General features: G+C 39.6%; 1 protein-coding gene across 1 annotated transcript in view; it reads right to left on the bottom strand.

Annotated features, from left to right (window-relative positions):
- Positions 1 to 23,256, bottom strand: part of AFG2A (AFG2 AAA ATPase homolog A) — a 200,061-nt gene that overhangs the window by 131,390 nt on the left and 45,415 nt on the right. The window contains 3 exon segments of the mRNA XM_082315732.1: positions 7,782 to 7,908; positions 21,465 to 21,544; positions 21,976 to 22,029. Coding sequence (XP_082171858.1) covers positions 7,782 to 7,908; positions 21,465 to 21,544; positions 21,976 to 22,029 — 261 coding nt within the window.

Below are 23,256 nucleotides of genomic sequence, written 5' to 3'. Positions count from 1 at the left end.
CCATGTTATCTTACAAATACAGTGTCATTTCCATGTTACTGTTAAAAAACAAAACAAAACCAAAAAAATCCCACCTGGCATCACAGCTGCAGACTCATTGAACTGAGGGATGGTATTTACACAGCAAACATGAAACTGACAGCCTTTCGAATTTCCCACTTCGTTGGTAATCTGGAGGCTTTCTAACATGCTGTGTTCCTCATCTGGACTTTGTGAGCCTAGGAGGTATGAATAAGAGCAAACTTTGGCCCTTGGTCTTTACTTTCCCATCTTTGTACTTTTCCAAATTAAATAAATACGATTTGATACCTTCAAGTAAGTTTTCTGGCATGTGCTGCAGAGAGGTTCATGAAAATATTAGTGATGCTAAAATACATGATTGAGTCGATGTAAGGAATGCTTTCCGTTACAAAGAGTAAGAGCAGGCGTATTTATTTTTCTGTTCTATTTGAAGTAAAACTATTATATTTTTACATACATTGTTTGGATGTATGTTTTCACAGACAAAATAAAGCCAACTTATCCTGGCCCTGTAGTATATCTGTTAAAGGAGAAAATATGCAGCCCAGCAAGTTTTCCCTCCAACCCTTCTTTTCAGGCAAGTAATAAATCTTGAGTGAAAAAGTCACTGTGCTCTTCAGCTGTCACCACTGAGATTTTGTTTTTTAAAACCGTAGCAGCCTCAAGGCTGATTTACTACTCAGCCCTCCACACTCTGACAATCGAATAGTTGGAAACAAAAATCACTTTTGCACACCTGGAAATATTTTATTTGCTGTACTCATGAGAAAACAAAGTTTTCATCGGTGAGGAAGGGAAGGGGGAAGGGAGAGAGAGATATTCAGGTGAATCTTAAAACCTAGTTCTTGACTTAAAAAGAAATTTCATACATATGTACGTGAACACAGAAACTACCTCTGCATTCAAGTAGAGTGGTCAGGCTCTTTAGGGACTATGGGTTCACTATGCAATCCAGCCTCAAATCATCAACTTGGAAGTCTTGGCCAGTAAATGCCAGTGCTCATCAACTGTGTCTATTTAGTCATTTCAGTTTGGCAGGTGAAAAGAATGTATAACAACTTTTAAATCATTTCATTCACTCTTTTGCTCTTCTTGTTTTAAATAAACATAGTAAGCTCTTAATCACCCTAAAGTGTAAACATCTGATGTTAATGAAGGCAAAATTAGACCTTTGAGAAACAGCTACTTTTCTCTTTGCCCTAGTCAGAGTTGCAAGTTTAACAAGATTAAGGGTAAAAACCCAAACACATACCAGAGAAAACCAATTGACAGAAAATGTGATGGTGCCAAGACTGTGAAACTATTTTAGAATATCAGATCCTCTTTTCAATGGCATGTAGTTTGATACCATTTTTCCCTAAAGCTTCATTTTCTGAAAATTTATTATATGCTCCAGAACAATCTTGTCTTCAAAAGAAACCCCACATCTTCTGTTATTTCAAAGAACCATACTTGCACCTGGGCAAAATGATGTAAGTACTCTAGGTGCTGGCTGACTGAAAAGGAGATCCACAAAATCTCGCTCTCTATTTTTAATCCCAGGGCTTTACAAGAATATGAGGAGTGCCCTTTGACAAGCAGAGAGTCATTTCAGCATTTAAAGTAAAAAAATAATAATTAATGGTTCAGCAGTGTGGAGAGCAATGGCGATGGCATCTATGTACTTTGATTCCTACACTGAGATACTTTCCCACCTGTTCTATTCTCGTGATGCCTACAAAGCCCATCTGCAAATGAAGACTGATTTCAGTAATATGACATCAGGAAGGGAAAGCAGTTTAGCAACTTACTTTTTAGTTATCTCTACCAGTCCTGAGGCTGGACATCATCTCCAGTAACCTACCAGTGCCAAATTAAGTATGTAAAAAGATTTCACTCTAACTAGTGTTTACTTAGTACTAATTTATTCAACTGTCATAAAATACTTTACCAAGCAGTAAGTGCACCATCTCCTCCTAAAAAGCGCCCAGTCTTATGCCCCCTATCTTCCAAATCTGGATGAAATCTGCACAGAAGCAATGCTGAGAAATAACAGCCGGAGACATATCCCCCTTCCCTGCCTGGGACTCTGCTCGTATTGTATCACCGCAAGGCTAAGGGACACTTGACTGCTCCTCCTTGAGCCAAGTCCAATGCAGAGCAGAATGAAAAGCAAGATGTTTACATTTCCTCCTCCGGAGTCCTAAAGCAGTTTAGCATAGGTGGGGCCTTCTTTCAGGCACAGCTTGATTAGGGGGTTTCCCACCTGAGTACTAGGGATGGGGGAGGAGGAGAGGAGAGGGGGGGGAAGAAAAAAAAAAAAAAAAAAAAATCAAAGTTCTCCTTCACAATTCCATGTACAACTCTATCTGTGTTCACGTAACTAAAACAGCAGGGAGTGGTGGGATGGTTTGCTGAGAAGACAGAGCCAGGCCCTTCTCAGAGGTACAGAGCAGGCACAAGTTACAGCAAGCTAGACTGTTAGATATAAGGAAAAAAAATCTTCCTGGTGAAAGTGGGTCAAACAGCGCAGCAGGTGCCCAGAGGCTGTGAAATCTCCATCCCTGGAGAAACTCAAAACTCTCCTGGACCAGCCTTGAGCAACCTCACCTCACACTGAAGTTGGCCTTGCTCAAGCAGGAGGCTTGAAGACCCCCAGGGGCCCCTTCCAACCGAGAGTATTTTACGGTCTTTGATCAAATGGGGGGCAGAGGCGTGTCACCGAGGGAAACATAGCACATGACTGATGGACTATGTGGCTTGTAACTCCACAGTCCTACACTACATTTGGGAAAACTGAAATCCTACCAAGTCAAAGCTGTAACATAGGAAGAACCTCTAGTAAGATATATCTGACCAAAATGGAAATCACAAATAGGCAAATATGTAAATGGGAAAATATATGACGTGGTAGTGAGTTAGGTTTGTGCCACTGCATCTGACTGCTAAATAAGCTCGTAGCATCACCTGCTTTACAACAGCACATATACATTTCCAGACTTTAATGAATAAATATGCAAGATTCTTTCCTATTCCTTTTAACTTGTAAAACTGCAAACCTAAATATTTGAATTTCTTCCATAAGCCTTCACAAAGACAGAACTTTGATGTTTTTAAACAGGAAAGATTACTTACTTTTGCTGCAGGCAAGAAATTATAATTTCTTCACTGATTCTGCCAAATGGCTCTATCATGCATTTTTTATTTTCATCAAGACAAGCCACTTTAAATTAAGGTTGTCCCATAACTACACAGCAATCAACACTTTGAGGGTTGGATCATCTTGATGAACCTCTGTTTGACTTCTCTGCCCAAAAGACTCCTCCAAATCCAAATGAACCACAGGGGAAGGGAATTCTAGTCCCTTTCCTCATGCTTGGCAGTTGCTAGGAAGAATATAGACTGCAGTTTTGTTTTATTTTGTTCACATAAGCAGAACAGATAACTCAGTGGTATCCACGTGGTTCTTAAACTAAATAAGCTGAATTCAAACCCAGTGGTTAATACACTGAAGCCAACAGATCTTATCCAAGGAACAGCAAAACTTGCAGGTGAAGGAAGAGAGGGTGGAAGAGGAAGAAAGTGAGGAGAAAGGCTAGGGAGCAGGAAGTTTTTAAAAAGCAAAATAAATATGCAAAGGGAGGCAGCAAAAATCCTCTGCACTGGCACAATACGCAGAACACACATTCTTATACCAACACACAAGATGATTCGAAATTGGAAGCCAAGCCCTCCTGTACTCACAAATCATTCGTAAAAATTCAGCTCTTCAGTATTCAACGTACCAGGACAGTTTCTGGTTTAAACTACACTGAAGCCCACGGACACGGACAAAATCCAGACCATCATCAATCTAGAGACAATGGGCAACGTTGACAGCACAGCATCTCATTAATCTTCATTTGTCCTATCACATCCTGTCATTCTTATGCAAATAGCATATTCGAGGACACATCTTTTCTGCACCCCGTGATAAGGAGAAGTGAAGCTGTCAGGAGCACCAGGATGTCATCCTATACCACAGGCCATCGCTTCACTCAGCGCCTCGTGTTTTACATCACAGCTAATGTGTTTGACATTCAAATTTGACCCAGCAGGAGGTAAAACTATCTGATGCCGCAGCAACATGCATCTTGCTTCCTGTGCTAAAACATTCACCCAGGTCCCTGGGGATCTGACAGCCTCTCTTCCTTGCTGTACCCTTGCTAATGGAGATTGAAACACTGCTTAAGAGGAAAAAAAAGATATCTGCATGGACAGGTAATGATAGCGATTCACCCTTCTCACCCAAGAACTAAGTCCAGTACTAAAAGGCTAGGAAAACAGGTTCCACTGAGAAGGAAAAAAAAAAAAGGACACACAAATCCTGATGAGTTGATCTAGGTTTTCTTCCACGGAAATCAGTCAGACTACACCTGAAAACTTGTCCACATGTATGTCTGAGCAGAACATTTAATTTCAAGCTAAGCAAATTAGACAGTGTTCAAAATATTTTATGCGAGGTTTGTGGGGATGAGTGATCTCTCTCGTTAGGCCAACCAATACCTGGGAAAATACAGAGAAGCTTTGAATCATAAGCAGCTCCATAAAGTTACTGCAAAATACTTCTGGTATGAAAGATCACTCCTGAGTGGGTAAGTCACCAAAATCAAAAAGCATTTTTCCAATTATTGTTCATCAATTCTACTTATAGAATGAAGAATAAAAGAGAAGATTTTACTATTATTACTGACTCAGAGTGTTTTGTTTCTGTATCACTTTCAAAGAATGTTCAGAACATCTTGTTCCAGAATATTTCCCTTCCAAGAGAAACCACTTTCTGTATCACACATGGCTGAAAACAGTACGTGCCGTTTTTGTTTTCTTATGAAAAATAGAAACTATCCCCAAGTATTTCCAGTATCACATGAATGGGATGCAAAGTAGCTAAGTGCTACAAACATGGGACACAATTTAAGGCTGGAATAACATTTCAATACAATCATGACATCTTAGAGAAATTACCTAATTAATAGACATTTGTAACAAGTCAAAACAAGTGTACCATTAAACATAACTTTATAAAGTCTGACTCAAAATCTGCTCACTACCCGAAAGCAATATACTGTGGTGTTTGCAGGGACAATGAAGTCTGCACTAGGCTCAGGGGAATACCCTTACATTTGATATTCCCACGTGCTGTTTTCAAATTTCAAAAGATTAATCATCACATATTTGTCAGTTAAGAAGCAGCCACATAAATGAAGATGCTGAATGGATTATTACTGATTTTGTAAGCATATAATATAAAACTTACAAAGCGTGCATTCCTCAAGCATTTCTTGGTTTGAAAAGCTAAAAGACAGTCACAAAAAGTATACCAGACATTTTCCCAGTCCCTGAAAGCAGAGAACACAGACTGCCTTGTGCATATACCATATGTAAAGTTCATGCATTAAACATTACTGTATAGTCATCATACACCTATGAAAACAGGACACTCATTTATTGTAACACATAACTGAACTGATATTTCCATATAAAATATTAAATAACAAAATGTTACCTTTTCAAAAGGATCACCGATCACAAAGTAAACTAAAAGCCCATATTGAAAGATTACCCATTAAGTGACGTTCACAATACAAACACTTTCTGGTGCCAAGTCTTCTTTCTTCCAGAGGAGGGTGGGGGGGGGAAGTGCAATTTATGCACTGCAAATACTGCATAGACCCTGGAGAAGATGGTGGCCTGGTATAGCCTGTCTGGTCTGGACAAAGTATGATGTGAGCAATACCAACTCAAATGTGATTCTCCAGTCCCTTTACATCACAGATTAAAATCCCCCTTCCTCCAGATTGGTAAAATTTTGCTCTGCTTTTCCATGACTGAAAGCTTTCTACAAAGTTACCAGACCTTTTTTTTCCCCATTATGTCTTGGTAAAAACAGTTTTAAATAAAAATCTAAAACGTCCATTCATGGTTTCTTGCTAATAAAATCCCTATAATCACACAACTTGCTACTGTGGGGGGCACTGTCTCATGCAACTTTTTCCTTTTCTTTACATTTAGAGTCAAGACTATCAGCTTTACTTGGAGAAAGAATACGTAAGATACGTTGTCATCTAAACACAACCCTTAGTTAAAGTTTACCACCCCCATAAAATGCAGATGCACAAAAGATGTCAAATTTTTACCCACCATATTAAAATGAAAACTTTCAGTCCCAGGCTAAGAGGTCTAGATTTGCACCAGCGATGCAGGTACAGTCGGCATATATCTAGTAACTTACATTCTATCTAAAAGTTCTCGGTATTGCAGGGTGGCACCCTTAACACATGGTAGTACTGTCCCAATATTGCCAATATTTCAAAGAAATACTGTCCCAGTGTGCCAATATTTCAAACAAAAACTAAAATATAAGAAAACAGCATTCACTGTGGGCCCCAAGAGAAATCCAGCAAAAGGGAGAATGACAGAGAACTGAATTCCCAGGTGGTGATGGAGATAACATGGCACAATGTTGAACTGACTCAGAAGGAAATTTCCTTTCTGTTCAACAAACAGAATTTTTTCAAATTCAGCTTAGTCTGACCCCAAAGAATAGTCACCAAAGAAAACTGAAATCAATTGACAAAAGTGGAATCTTGAAAATTTCAATTTTGTACAAGCATATTTTTCACTGATGAGTTTTATCGTCTTTTCGTGAAAACTCTTGGTTAGCTTGACTTTGCCATGGCAGGCACACAGATAGCTTATAAGCGAGCTCTAAATAAGCCTTCATCAGGACACCATCAGCTGTGTGGCTTCCTTCAGTTCAAAAGGGAAGAGGCTGTGTTCTGGAGCCAAAATACAAGGTATTTTTTCTCAAGACTTCACGTGTATATGAACCTTACTTTAAAAGCGTGCACTTCATATGTATTTTATGCCTGAATGCTCCAAGACAAACAGAAAATACTATTCCAGAAATAGCTTAAAATGGGAGAATTTGTTAACATTAAAAATATTTAAGAAACTTACAAGAAACCCTAGAAAAGATCAGTAAAATAAATTTCATTAACTTGTCATCAAATTCATGAATATTGTGAAGGTGAAAAGTTGTGGAATAAAGAACCTTACCAACACTACAAAATGTATCTTAAAGGAAATCACTTCAGACTGGTCTGTCTACTGCACTTAGCCGTGAGAAGACACAGCAGTGGCAGATGGTTTTAAAGTGGATTTTCTAGAGGGCTGCTGGGTTGGTTTTGTGTTCAGAGGTTTTCTGCAGTAAGTGTTACAACCCTCCCATTTTTACAAACTCGAAATGTTCTTGTCGCTCCAGCAGAGCTGCCGCAGGATCTAAGGAGAAATCGCACTGTTTACAGTTGGAAACCGTATTGCTGGCAGCAGGCTAATGGCACCGAGGAGATATTTAATCTTTTGAAAGGAAGTAACTAATGAAACCAACAAACTCCAGCAAACTCCTGCATAAACAAACACAACAGAAGCAAAAACCACAGAAGCAGTTTGACAGAAATGTTGTTGCACAAGTTCAATGAGCTTGATTTAAGGAACATTTCTTCTAGGAAACAAGATACTTAAAGCTATCACAAAACATTCTGTTTCTGTTAAAAATTCTGTAGAGGGGAAAAAAAAGCGAGGGACAGAATCCTTTCCTTCGCCTTGTCTTCATTTTCAAACTCCTACTCTTAATCATTAAATTGATTAGACAACAGTTTGGAGAGTAAAAGAGAATGGAATTATTCCAAAATCTGGTCTCCTCAAGAGAACAGGATATACGACAGTGCATCTATTCGTACCTTGTCTATCATGTCTGGTCTGTTCGTAGCTGCCAAAATTGTCACGTCCTTCAGCTGTTCTATCCCATCCATTTCCGTTAACAACTGAGCCAAGACACGGTCTGCTACATTTCCAGCACCTGAAGAGCTGATTTAAAGGAAGGGGGTGGGGGGAGGAAAAGTCACAGCGTTAGTTTTCCCTTCCTAGAAAACTGGAGAAAGGAAAGAATATACCGTTCTTTTCAATTTACAGGGATCCATGTTTTTATCTTAATTCTTTCTGATTTTTATTTTCACCTTCAATCCCTGAAACAGTACCCTTCATATGAAGTGAGTAAAAGCAAATCGGAGAATTAGTCCTTCAAAAGTTTTCCTGGTATTCAGTAAAGCAACTGAGGTTTTTTTACTTACTACCTTGCCATGTAGGTTGTAAAGAATTTAACACAATGTGGATGTCTGGAATAAACATTTTTAAGATAACTGAATTCATGCAGATTCTTCACTAGTCAAACTTTTGTTTTTAGCACCACCCAAGTGAGCGCTTACACCACCCTATGCAATATAAAAAAAATAGCTAGTTATGTATTTTGCAGAGCTGCTCTACGTTTTTATGTTCTCCCAATCAAATGAGAATAACTTGAGTGTTGACCAACTGCCTCATAATAGCATTGTCAGTCCTTTAACTCAGCTGATTTTCCAGATACCAGGAAAAAAACCCGAGACTGAAACAGAAAACTCCAGTTTTGAAATCACCAATATGTGAAAAACCTAAACAGACAAGGCATAAACTATTCTAGGTGTTTGGTTTTTTTTAGTTTGGAATTAACTCTGGTAACCTTGAAGTTTATGGAAAATTTGCTCAAATTGCTTAACTATGTGTAACAAAAAACATAGAAATAAATTCTATTATTTTCATTAAAGCTTCTAATATTTTTAAAAGAATAATAAAATGATGTACCATCTTGTTCCTAGACAATTCTTTGAGACATAAATATGTGTGTGCATACATAGATATGTATGTGTGCATATATTCACACATATAACAAAGAATGCAGAAAAGTAAGACATTGCATAAATCAAATCAAGAGACCAAGCACATACGTTGTGATAAATAATACATCTCATGAACAGTTGTGTCCTTTATAACATCCTTCTAATTCTGCATAAAGAGGCTTTATTTCTGAAACCTTATAAAAAATAGGTGACTGCACACCATATAATTTTTTTATTTTTGAAAGGATACTAGACCTAGGAGATACTAGGACCATACACAGACAACTGTACACACTCATACGTTGGCAGACGCGCTACACAAATGATGTATATGTGTTCCTTGTAGCACCCCGCTCTATATCAATATGGGGAGGCCGGGGCAAGTGGAGGCAGCGGCTTGTTCCAAGAGTTCCCACTGCTGAGCAGAGGCAGGGAAGCTGAAGCAGGCTGGGGAAAGTGGCTGGGGATTGCCAGATAGGGCTGAAAATGCGGGGTTTATCCCCCTTTGCCAGAAACCAGGAGCCCTGCTCTCGGCACACGCCAAAAGCCTCGCTGTTTTCAACAAAACCTTCCCTTGCAGACGGCATGCATACACCTACATCTTCCTTCACCGACGGGACGGCTCTTCCAGGGCTATTCCCCCCTCTGCTGCACACAGGAAGGCTTCACTTCTCTACCCTTAAACAGGCCCTTTTCAATACAATTTTAAAAAATTAATCTCTGCAATTCTTCTGGATCCCCCTAACTTCATAATAAGAAGCGAACAGATGTCTGATACTTAAAATGAGGCCAGGTTTCTTCCTGCAACGTACATTTTTCTCCTGTCGCCCCAAATCTAAATAGAATTAAGATAATTTTTTAATCTCAAATATTTTGGAAGTCCTTTTCCAAAAGTACTCTTAAATGTTTATACAGATATACAGGCACCTACACACACAAACACAGTACAATTATCCTGTCGAACACTAGTTTCCGAAAAGAAATATTAGATTTTAAAATATGAGTGCTCCAATTATTTCCAAGAGATAAGAGAATAGAGACATACAGTTGCATAGTTACTACACATGCATATTGCTGCAGCACTGCCCTCCACCACCAGCACGCCTGCAACCACAGTGCTTCCTAAATGTCCCAGAGCCAAAGCAACAGTAACGGCTCCATCGCTGCTGTACAGATCCCATCCAAACAAATTCGATAACTTTCCTATTCTACAACTGGTTCTGTAATCTTCCAGTGCAAAACAGTTAACTTATCAGACCTAGTCTGGAAAATATCTTTGAGGAGCTATAATAAACATTGGCTAACAGAATATTTAGGTTGCTAAGGAATATTAGAGAAGGGACTTGGGTTAGCTAGTCGTCAGCTTTTCGGTTTGCTGCAGCCGCGTTAGAAATTCCCAAGTGATATTAGAGCATTTCTAACACACCCGTGGGTCGTGGTTCCATTGACTTACAGAGGGCTGAACATGATAAAACACTTCAGGTGTTGGACAAGGATAGTAAATGCTTTGCGAAGGACACAGAGCTTAAAGGAAATTAAAATCAAACTTTGTAACATAAGCTAGTCTCAGTAGGGATTCAGGCCTCCCATCTTGCGTAAGTTTCACATTTACTCAACTTTATACCCAACAGACTGCACACGAAAAAGCTAAGCAAAGGAAAAAAAAAAATTGTAAGACTGGGACCAAAATGTTAACATTATATGAGATGATCTGAAGCTAGAAGACTTTGGGGGAGATGATAAACTTTTTTTTTTTAAAGAAACAAGAAGAAATATTTGGTTTTAAAGAGAGGTCACTAGAACGGATATTACATCTTCCCCCAATATAAACATTTCTCTTACAAGCTTCAGACTGAAAAAAAAAAAGTGTTTATTCTAAAGAAAACCCCCACTGTTACGGGGGAATGTACGTTGCAAAGACTTTCATGCAATTAGGGCATAATCAGAAAATTGCAGTTAAGCAATCACTGATGGCATAATAACGCTCAAACAATGAAGGGGGATACCAGTGCATTATTAGGGGCTTTATTATTATCTGTTAAAAGTGGAGTAAAAAAAATTTTAAAACCACACACACAAAAACTATCAATAATAAAACCAGTATCAAATGAAGAGGTGTCTGGGACCTATGACACCAGGAATTTCCAGTTTCAGTGCTTTTATTTACATAGTTCACTAAGCTGTCATATGATGCACCATTTTTAGCCCAGAGTCTACAGCAAATTAGCTTTTGGGTTAAGAGCATACCCTATAAAAATCACGGGCAGGCACAGGTTTACAGCAAGAGATCTCTTTACCAGCTGCTCGGAGCTGCACTGGAGCCGCACCACGCGCTCTGAGAGCTCTAGTGCTGCCTAAACTGCTAATCTGAAGGGTGACACGCAAGTATGCCTTTTTCCATTTTCCCATGATTTCCCAGCAAGGGTTTCAAATTAACACAGGCAACGTTCATTAAGGCTGCCCGGATTTTTGACGTAAACGGCAGCCAGAGAAACAAATTACGATTAACCCTCCAGTCCCACGGAGGCACTGCCAAAACCAACTTCCAGCCAAGGGGCCGTCTTTGCCCCCCCTCTACCCTCCGCACGTTGATGTCATCATCACAACTGCGTGGAAATAGTCCTCAAAAGGCACGTCCTGGTACAAACTAATTTCCTGTCAACACGCCGCCTGCAAATCCAGGCAGTCAGAATTAAGCCCCTCACATCATAACCTACGCAGGGCCATGTGTGCACGGGTGCGCACATGAGAGCCCTGCCTTAACTAGAAATACCTTGAACTTCAAAATAAAAAACGTGTGAGCAAAGAGGAGCCTGGCTGCTCCATAAGGGCCTGAGAATTGCAAGTAATCTCTTGTGTTACCCTAATGAAATACATCAGTCTGTATGCTATGTGTTATTTTAATCTTTTTGCCAAACCCTCCTTCTTTAAAATCCTCAATGAAGGAGCTTTAAAGGCAAAAAATGGCTTTGCTTACTAGCTTATTACATTAGTTAGAGCCAGATATCCTCTCCTATGTGGTATTCCAGCTAATCCTGCAAGTGTCCCACCAGTCTCAGACCAAGCACAGATGTGCCCCTAACACAGGCACTTCACTTGACCATCAGAGAAGCTTCCTGAGTGGCAAAAGCCTGTCAGGTAAGACTATCCGTGGATTAAAGATGACTACTGAAGGTGAATATGGAAAACAAAACCTGTTCTTGGTATTTTATTATAGCTAAAGGCACTTCCAATACACATTTTGGCAGAATAAAACATGCATTCTACAGTGGACCAAAGCCCCACAATTAATCTGAATTAATTCTAGCCTTGTCTGATGGAACTGAGAGACTGTGAGCCCCAGCTCCAAATTCAATATAGCAGGTGAGGGGTCTCCATAGCACCTTTTCTTTTTCTTATCTCCTTTGGCCTTATCCAATGACTGTTCTACCCAGCTGGATGCAGATCTCAGTGGGCACCGACTTTCCCCTTGAACACCTTAAGCCACTCTCATACTTCTTCCTGGGGATATAAAAGCAACTGTAGCCTGATTCTATCACTGCATCAAGGAGTACATACAGTTTGCTAGCTTATATAGTCCAAGCCAAGGAGATTTTGTTTCCAGTACATATGAAACCACCAGGTTTAAATCTGTTATCATTCTTGCTATAGGCATTTTTCTGACAGCAACTGACTTCTTGTTTTGTACCTTTTTACTTACTTAACTCCCTTTTCTTCTTTCCCCTCCTTTTATCTAACAGATTTTTTAATACGTGAAAACCAAAAACAGTCTGAGAATGCAGTCGTTACAGTTTCACCTCACGATGAAATTTGGTAAGCATCACCACTGTGAGCTAATGCAAACGTACACCTAGAACACTTCCAAAGCTAATGGAATGAATATTTTTTCAGAATACCAGATGTCATTTTCATTGGAAAATGTATTTAGGTCTCAATCACCATTTAAATCCTGTAAAGGAGAGCCAGTGACTCTCCATCCCACCACTGACTTCAATGGCACTGAAGCCTGAACGCCTTAGCTTCAGAATCAGGACCTTAATTTAGTTACACTGCTAAACTGTAGACGTGGAAATGCAGGAGATATTCACACAATAACATTTTGGGCACTCTTAAATTCACAGCAACTGTGAAGCAACAAAACCAGGAGGAAGCCTGGGAGGGCCCCTCTCCCGAAAAGCCCCATTTCTGCACAGATGACCCTACCTCAGGCAGATCCACGAGGTCGAAGAGGTAGACCTCAGGAGAAGTATCCAGGATAAATTACTGCAGAGGGACTAATCTCCACGCAGCTGAAATCTATAATGCAGATTTTGTGAGAAGGGAGTACAGCCCACCTTCTTTTCCAAAATGTCATATCAGGCAAGATTTACATACAGATAAAAGCTGCCTTTATGTTTTTTTCCCTCTAACAAAAGAATTGCTATCATAATCAAAAATTTATGGGTTTTAAAAATACTTGTGGACGTGATATCATCTCAAATAATTCTTCCACTGGAATCTCTGGAAATAATTTCATATCAAAACAAATGTAAAACTCATTGAAATGACAAAATGTTTGGTATCAAAAAATGTATATACGTCGAAACAGACCTTCCTGGCAGGACTCTCCACTTCTCCACAAACTACTGAGGTAAAAGGTTCCTGAAATACCAAAGCCCCCTGCCAGCACACTCCCACGCGAGAGTCGCCTCGCTCACACAGTCTGAAGGATTTTTATTGAGTCTGACATTTCTGTCAGGGCTTTGCAGGGGTAACCTGTCAGCAAGGAGCACCTGCCAAGTCCGTCTTTTCAGTCCAACTGCCGTGATCGTAATTAACTGTCACACTGTTTTATTTCCTTCCTTCACAAACTCTGGTGAGTTATAGCTTTGGCAGTTCAAGGTTTTCTACAGCATTAAAAAAAATAATAATAATCTGCTCCAACAGCATTACCAGAAAAATAATAATTGCAGCATCTCCCCAGACAGCAAATTTCACTCAAAAATCAGTGGGGCATTTTGTCCAGCAGAATGGACACTGCCATGTCAGTTAGAAAAAGCAGGCTCTTCCACACAGATATACCCTGCTGAAATAGTAATTCAGTCACAATATTCTTATATCTAAAGATAGCAGAGTGGGCCCTTATGTTAGCTTTGAACTTTGTTTCCCTTGAATGTTACTGGGGCTTCAAAACACAAACTTTACTAAATATACTAGGTTTACAGATGCATGTGTGTTTACATAAGCAGCACGGTATCGCTGTCTTTTCCCTGTAGCAGTTTTCCCTCTCCCCCTCAAAATCACAACAGCTTTTACATCACATACTTATTTCTGCTTACAAGCACGATTCCTGTTTTGAGCTGCAAAACTGTCATCCACAATTACTAATTGATTCCTCTATGTACATGCACTCACAACAAAAGAGGTATTTCATAAAACAAAAAGGCATAGCAAGCATACCTAGGCCTAAGCAATCATTATTAAAACACTGGGCCAAATACATTTCTGGCACTTGTATGGTGCAACTTCAATGCCTATTATTAATTCAGACTACTACAGATACTACAGGCTTGGATGTTATTAAAAAGTCTGGGAGAGATATATACCACGCAAATCTTGTATGTTATCGGTTAAATATTTTGGCTATTTATTAAAAAAAAAAAAACAACCACCAAACAAAAAAACAACCACAAACCCTCTTCAGTGCTAAGATAAGAAATGTTCCCCATAGCAGGGAATTTTCCTATGTCATCAGAAAAACTCTGAAAGAAGATAATCCTAAACCCTCCCCTCCATCAGCACCCTACAATTAGATGCTGTCGTATTCTGTACGCACCTGTATCAGCTATTGCCCGCTATATTGTTTCACATCTTCCCTGTTCCCTCAAGAGCAAAATTCAAGTTCTACAGAAGGGAAACCTCCAGAGGAAACCTGGGGAAGTCTGGGAAATTCAGAGACTGGGTAGAACGTTGAGCTTTATGGTCACCTCCAGGCCAAAATGGTGTTTTGCCAACTGTCGATTTGCCAATTAAGTGTGGTTCATGTTATTTGGTTTTTAAGACATGAGAAAAGCATAGAAAAATAAAAGAACTCCTAGTACTCCTTGAATGGCCTCCAACTTCTAAGCAAGCTTCCTAAAAAGAGAAGATGAGCTTTGTGAAAAGAGGAAACAGTGCTCAGCTGTCGGCAGGTGACTTTGAAACAAATGTTCTACAGACCACTGCAGGAACATCCTAATTATCCTCCACTGTCATGCAACCAGCCTCTTCCATTTGCCCAAATTTCTTATTATTGCAGCTTCCAGAAGTTAGTGAAGTAGGCCCAGAAAAATGAAACGCAATGAAAGGAGAGAAAAGGAGGAAAGCAGCCAGTTTGAGATGGGTTTGGAATCAACAGGCTTTCTTCCAGAGGGCTTTCCCCAAGCACATCTCCAAATCCTTAAGTACCTAGGTGGACGATCCATCGTCCATTTCCATCTGCCTGCAACTAATTCCAGACGCATGTCATGAAAGATGGACATTAAACCTTGCTTTCACCTGGCCCTGGCACTGTCTAGCTGAAACAGGAAGGATGCTAACATCAAGAGTTCTCCTATTCTGTTAACGCTGATGTTGCCTTAAAAAAAAAACAAAACAAAAAAAAAAACACACAAAAAAACAAACGCAAAAAACAAACACACACCTGATGCACAGTAAATTTCCCATTTCCTTTCTTTCTGTTTCTTTCCTCGGCATTTCTCCTCTGCACATTCTTGGAAGTTAATCAAGTTGAAAACCGTAATCAATCATGTCTACCAGGCAAGCAAGTACAGTTTAAGTTGGAAGTATTACAGACCTAGAAGTAACTAACTAGACTGGATTTCATTTCACTGCAACAATATTTAAGCATAAGAGGTTCACTTTCATCTGGAATAAGTTTCATTTATAAGTTCTAATTACAATTATGTTCCCCTTGTATTTCATTTAAAATTAAAAAAAAAAAAGAGACCTTCGATCGTTATAGTCCTAACCCCGCAGGCAGTTGTAGCCTGCTTGGGCCCATTCAGTGTGGGTAAGCTGACCTTTTTCCATAGCCAATGCCTTACCAGGAATTGAAGTGGTCACCACGTATGCCCACTTCTGATCCCTCTAACCCCGGTATCTGTTTCAACTGGGCCTCTGGCAAGAATCCAGACAGAGGCTCAAATTCACGTCTTTGGCTGAAGCATCTTGCTGCAGGTCAGCTTGGCCACAGCACTCCCTGCAAGCCTAACGGGCTTACCTACATTAACAGACTTGATTAGTCCCTCTAAACCCTGTACATTTATCCATGCACTTGAATGACTTCAAGAAAAGGGTTTACAGATCCAGTCCTGCTTCTACTGATGCCAATGAAAGTCTCTACTGACTTCAAAGTCTGAATTATAATACAGGCTGGCAAAGCTACAAATTATTGGGTTTTTTTAAACAAAAAGGAAGAAACACAGATTTAAAACACATTGTAATAAAAGATTCTTGCTAGACAAGAAGTGTTAACAAAGGTTGTTTTTTTTTTAAAATTAAAGGGATTGCAGACATTTATCGTATATACACACAACCTATGGGTAATGCTATTTGTTAAAATTGCTATTCCAAAGCAAATTACAACCTTTACTGCATGATTAAATCATTTCAAAACTTTACTTTTTCACCACTCCTTGCTAGGCCTAAAATAGAAAGCTGGCACTGGTCATGTAGCTTTTTTTCCCCAGACAATATTTCTATTTGGATACCAAATTCCAAAACTTTAAAGAATTCAGACAGCAGTCACAAAAGTTTTGAATCTCTCTATCACATCCAAACACAGCTCAGATATTGCAGAGAATCAGCTGATGTTCCCCAATTCAGAGACAATCAGTGCCAACGTAAGCCAGAAACGCAAAGCTCCCTGCCTAACTTCGCCAGCTGCTAGAATCAGGTCCCTCATAACACAGGGAAACTCCATTTCTTCCGTGTATTCTTTGTTCACTTTCTTTTGCCTTTGCATGAGTAATATTAGGGTGACAATACCTCCTCCAGCTCTACTACTGGTAATTTACCCTGCGCAAGGTGGTTTTCTGCTGACAACCTCTGTCTTACCTAATGCCACTTTGCCCTGTCCCTGCAGGGTCCAGCCCGTAGGTTGCATTGCTAGGATGCAAGACGCTGACCTCCTTCATGACAGAGGCTGCCGATTACACCAGGGAATTTGCCTAGATACAAAAATGCGACGGTATGTTCAAGTGTACAGTGTGATATGTGCTAAAGTGTACAGTATAAATATGTGCTAAAATATTCCAGACAGACAGCTTGGTTTAAAAACAGAAGATTTATCACAGTCCCTGTTAAAAGCAGAGGTGGCACAGTACAGAAGAGAAGCTGCTGTTCTTCACAGCTTCATTTAGAAGCCTGAGGGCCTCAAAAGTTAAGACTGCAAATATTTTAATACCTAAAGTGAAAACAGTACATCTTTCAGAGGTTCTGAGCATTTTAAATTGTGGCTTAGGAATGTATCTATCCTCCCCCCCAGCATACAGGATAACATACCTCCCCAGAAAAGCATCATCATATTGTAGCTTCAGCGGACTGGTACCAAAGTCCCTTCACTTTGTCACTTCTACCCTCACTCTGAAAAGGTTAGCATTATTCAGCTACCAACTTGTTTTGGCCTCCACAAGCCAAATGCAAGGTACTGATTTTGTCCCTTGGATTTTTCTTTGAAAATTGAATTTATCAGTGCCTTTCACATCAGTCTACAACATTTCCCATCTTACATTACAAAGATTTGCAGTTAAAGGGGAAAATGCTTTGCTTCTCCAAAAACAAGAAAAGGAACAAATATGTCTCTTGCCCAAAAATCCTAAAAATCCTACTTATATAAACAATGTCCCATTTCCAAAGCACATAGATTTCTTAAGTTCAGCAAACAGACTGTCTGTGCTGCATTTACACAGAGCCATGTTCATTCATCACTTTCAAGTCTAATTACCAAGCCATTTCCCTCTTGGCAACCTCTAATGGCCAGAAGAATTAGGTTTTACATGGTCAGGATACCAAGGGATAACAAATACCCATAACTCTTTGCAGCTGTGCAATTTGTAAAGCCTCTCAAGCTTTGTCCGGGGAAGGGATTACCGCGAGGCAAACTTTCCTCCTCGTGCGCTGCTCTATCTGGACCAGTCCTGCAGGTCTCGCTTCAGCGCAGTCTCTCCTACAGAAAGTCATAACGACATCTTTCAAAAGTAAGGAGAAAGAAAAAAAAAAAAAGAGTCGTAACCCACTCGTGGAAGCAAACGCTAATTAGAACCACAGAGAGGTGGAAAAGGCTCCGTGCATCACGTAGTTCACCTCTCCCGGTGCACAACTGCTATCGCTGCACGTTAATCCGTGAAACGTCAGTTTTGTTTTAAGGATGTCAAGTACTAGGTTGCTGGAGCTTCTCCCATATGACTAACTCACAGTGAAGGAGAATTCTCTACCAAAAGCCTTTCTAATTTGCAAAAATTTTTCCGATCTCAATCATTTTTCCTACTCTAAACTCATTGTGACACCTCTTTCTACCATCTTTTCCTCCACAGGTTTATCATCTGTTCTTCAGAATCAGTTATAGTGAACGCCTCCCTTTTTCTTTATAGTCAGTCCATTCAGCCCCTAATATCTTATTTTCTATTCTCTCTAAACTTCCTCTAACATCTCGCCATAAATCAGACAGAGAGGGAAAAATCTTCCAAGAGCGCTAGAAGTGCAGTGTAACAGATCAAAATGCAGAAATGAATACAGCTCAAATGATCTTTATCTGTCTTCACTACCACATTGGAAACTCAAGTCCATTCAGAATCACCCTTCCATCTTCTTGCATCAAGGATCTCCAGACTTCTCCATGGAGCAACTGCTCCTTAGCACTGGACTATTTTTCTTCAGAGGTGCAGGATTATATTTTTGTAAATTCTCTTTGAGGCTGGTATGTATCCAGCCCACATTTTTAATTCTTTGATTAATATGCATTAGTTTGTTGCCTACATGCAAAGTTGGGGGGGGGGGGGGTGTGGACAGACAAGAAGAAAAACCTAGGAGCTTATTATATACAGCTAAAATATATGGAACTTCTAAAGCAGGCTGGATAAGAAATAATCTTTTCAGAACTACTACATTTTGACACTAAACATTGTCGATTAATATAATTTTTGCTGACTTCAATATATTATTTCTTGTAACTAACAAATGCACAAAAATACATTTTGTAAACCAAAACTGCTACACGAGACAGTTACATTCAGTAGAGTATTAGATGTATTACAATTATGGAGTTATGGCTTGGGAATGTGTAATAAATAAAAAACTGTGGCATAGCCGAATGCAGCTACAGTGTTTGCCAGGGAGTAATGGCTTGTGCAGTGACAAGAGACTCCACTACACGATGCAAAGCAGACATTATATTGAATGGTGCGAACAAGAAAATTCCTTAGCTTTCTTCATCTACCTGTATTATAATTAATTGCAAAGTCTATTAGTTTGTATGTGTCTGCTGATGAGAAGGGATTGTTTAGTGATCTCTACAGAAGGTTGGGAGCAAAATGTTTGTGTTTTAAACACACAAGCTTTAGTCAAGTCTAAATAAGTAATAATGGGTTAATGAATGCTTGGCAAAGTGCTTTGAAGAGCAAAAGCATTAAGCAATTACTCAATGTTATTTCACATCTGTATTTCAGATCTGAACTATGCAAAAACTCCTCTCACAGCTTAACAGTTTAGGCTTCTCTGTATCTCTGGTCACGTCCTGTTAGGATCAGGAGAGGTTACCTACCCGGGAGATTTGGGATGCAGCACATTCTGCACAAAGCCCACAGCCCACAGAATCCTAACAAGGGTTTAAACTGAGAGGAAAAACTTTTACAAAGCTGTATCACAGAGTGTTTTTCACTGCCAAGGCAGAGAAAACTAATTCATCCAACAGAGGGAATAGGGAGACAATATAAACAGGTGTTTCCTTGAAAACTTCAGTATGGTTAGTAATAGTACAGGAAATGGATCTCCAGAGGCCACAAATCGTTAGCATCTCTAATGCATTTGCAAATTCCTACTGTGCAAAGTCAGCCTGTAAAAAAAGGCCATTTCTAATAAGTGCCTTGTCTGGTTTCCTACACCATTTAATTTCAGATGAATTTTATGAGAACTCTGCTACATATTTTACCTCCCATCTGGTTCAGATTTGACAACGAAATATTTGTGTGTCCCACCCTGTTCTTTTTAAAGCTCCAAAACCAGATGTCTCCAGCACAACACGACTGCAGCGGGTCATACCACATTCTTCAGCAAGCTGTGCCAGGCCTACTACCCCCCACAGACAGTTCTAGGTCAGGTAAAATTGCATTGTTTACTCCCTAAAAGAATAAAGCAAGCAAACAAACAAACTCGACACCTCTAGGGCACTGTGTGAAAAGGCTGATTAAAATGTACTGTGGCTTATCCTTCCAAAATGTTTTATCTTGATGAAGTGGTGTTTATGAAAGCTAAACACATTTAAGAATTGCAGCAGGGGTAGACACCCCCTACCCCCCCCCGGCTTGATTCCAGCACACATTTTTGAAACTTTTCTATTGTGATAAGCAGGCAAGTGTTTCAGTGCCTACCACACGGTGGGTAGCATTTCTAGGAAGTTTCTACGAATTTCACAGTTGCATACATTGCATATGAGAAGGATGCTGATGAAGACGACTCCTATCAGATTTCGCATTTTCAACAGAAAATGTGTTCATTTCTTAGCAGTTTCACAGGGCAACTCTATGCTGCACATGATGCCACCTCCTATAACACAAGCAATTTATTTGTGTCGCTGAAATATCAGAATGACACCTTTTATCCTTTCCTGCAGATACAAATGGCCCTTTTGCAATGCAAAGGAATCGGTATGGATGCTGAGGTAGCTTCTTTACCACAAAAATGATGACGTTGTGGTGCGCCTTTAAACTGGACAAATACTTTCTACATACACATACTTGATGGCTTTTCATGCAAAACAAAACAGAAAAAAGTACTTGCTCACAACAAGCAGTAGTATTTTATAAGAAGGTATCCCCCAAGGCAGACCACTTACAGAGCCTGTCAAATCTTAAATACTATAGTAGCAACTAAAACCTGCTATAATCCTCCTTCAGACAAGAGCTAAACATCTCTCTGAATCATCGCAAAGCAGGATATTAAAAAAAACATTGTTAGCTGCTTGTACAACAATGCCTTTTTAACGTCACACATGAAAGGACACAAGTGTTCCCAAATCTTTTCATGAAGATTTTCCCAGTCTGGCGAAATGTTTAAATGTAAGTATAAATTTAGGCATATGAGTACTCTCCTTGGAAATTCCAGTGTTATATAGCATATGATCATATTGTTTGCTTAACGGAGACACTATATTAGGCTGTGCAACAACCCTGGGAAAAGAAAGGAGTTAGTTACTGGAAATAAATGCAAGCTAAAACCACAGAAAAGAGCCAAAGGGCATGAGAACCAGTAGAATCATTCCTGCTAATGAGACGAGAAAGGAGGAACTCCACCAGCTTTACCTGTTTATGCCGAGTTAAATACGCTTGAGTAGAAGTCACAAATGCTATCCTTCTGCATGTGGAATGGCTCTATTTAATAAAATAGTTCTAGAAAGGTAATACGCTTGTGATTGCACAATGTAAGAGTAATTTATCAGAAAATAACATCTATGATTTTTGTAACAGGATTACTTACTTTCCCCTTTCAACTGCCAAGGCATCTATTTCATCAAAGAAAAGAATTGAAGGAGACACCGCTCTGGCTTTCCTAAAGATCTAGAAAAACAACAATGAAACACTCAGTTTTAAGGGATGGAAATTTTTTTACAGAATGCTATCACCCACTGCACACCTCAAAAGCTACAGAGCATCACAGAACAGGCATAAGCCTTATCATCTTCTTTTTTTTTTTTTTTTTTTTTAAAAATAGACCTTTTAGAAATTATGCATGGTACTGTGTGATGCAGGCTTATAGTGAAAGCTGCTACTGGATCCCAAATTTGACATGCATCACTAGGCCGCACAGGAGAAAGTTAAACAACACAAAATATCCCTTCTGTCTTTTTTTTTTTTTTCCCTTTTCTTTTTTAACATTAAACCAGAAGGAGGTTTTTTTGAAAGCTTAAAGGTAACCTTATAAGCAGAGAAGAATTTGAATACCAAGAAAGCTTAACATATAACTTTATGTATAGCTTGCCCTTTCTCACCTCTCTCACTGCTCGTTCAGACTCACCAACATATTTATTCATCAGTTCAGGTCCCTGCAAAATTAAAAAAAAAAAAAAAAAGTTGAAAAAGCACATTACATTTACATACAAAATGACCGAGACAATCTGCCAGTGCTACATTACTGATGCTCTGTTACAAGGAATTTTGATAGTTTGTTGCTTGCAAGTCTTATTTGTGCATTTTTAGACTTGCCTTCTACCTGTACCAAGTTTTCCTCCATTTATTATAGCATGGTGCATTCATGTAACTATGCACATAGATTAGTCCTCTCATCACAATATTTTCCTAATACTTTCATGAGAAACAGAATTAACCAAAAAAAATAAACACTTTGGGGTTCTTAAAAGTTGTTTGCTCAACCACAGCAACAAGGGGGCTGCAAATCAGCCAAAAAGATGAATTATAGAAAAGTATTTACTTGCGCTCTCGATATGCATCCTGTCCAGCCAAGCACCAAAACAGTGACTTAAACCAATGTTTAACAGCACTTCTTTGAACTTGACAGTTTGCAGGTCCAGAAAGAAGAAGCTGCCATAGCAGCACACCTGAAATCCATCCACGAGGGCTCCATCCCCAGCACGAAAGCTGTTCAGTGTCTTAGCTCATTCGCATTCCTTCTCCTCTCTGCTGAGACTGCCAAGCACAATTACGAGTGCCAGCTGCTGCAGTGCCTGTTTATACTCACAGCCCTGTCCACTAGGAACAGACCAGAGACCACAGGGTCAACGTTCAAGTCTTTAACAAGTACTTACAATTATAAAAAGTAAAACAATGGAGAATTCTCAGAGTATTTTCTCTTCTGCTATATCTTGTAGGATAGGCTGCTTAAATAATGCTTCCTAGCAGGACTAAGATTCTCGTGGGATTGGTAATGACTCATTGCCTTCAGCCTGGTTTGCATCAATGATGATTATCCACTGCCCTGAACGAAAAGAGCCAGGGGCTTCAATCTATTTTGCAGGGAACAGGTGTCCTCGTAATTTCACCAGCAGAAACATCCTTCTTCACAGTCTGAAAACTGAACAACCTTCCTACGCTTCACAGCTGTGAGTACCTTCAGGTAACACTCGGCTCAGAGCAGTAAGGCAGCTTTAAACAGCGGGTATGTTAGAATTAAGAACGTGTGGCAGACACACATTTACACATTGGCAGTGACAGAGCCTCTGTTACAACCCTTCTTTCAATGGGACAGTCTGGAATTTGTAACCAGAGCAGTAGAATACAGATTCATCATTCTAAAAATGCAGCACACTGGTTTT

The sequence above is a fragment of the Platalea leucorodia genome (assembly GCF_965183815.1).
Source record: "Platalea leucorodia genome assembly, chromosome: 6".
NCBI classification, from domain to species: Eukaryota; Metazoa; Chordata; class Aves; order Pelecaniformes; family Threskiornithidae; genus Platalea; species Platalea leucorodia.
Note: the sequence above shows the minus strand (reverse complement) of the source record. Positions and strands in the feature narration are given on the sequence as shown.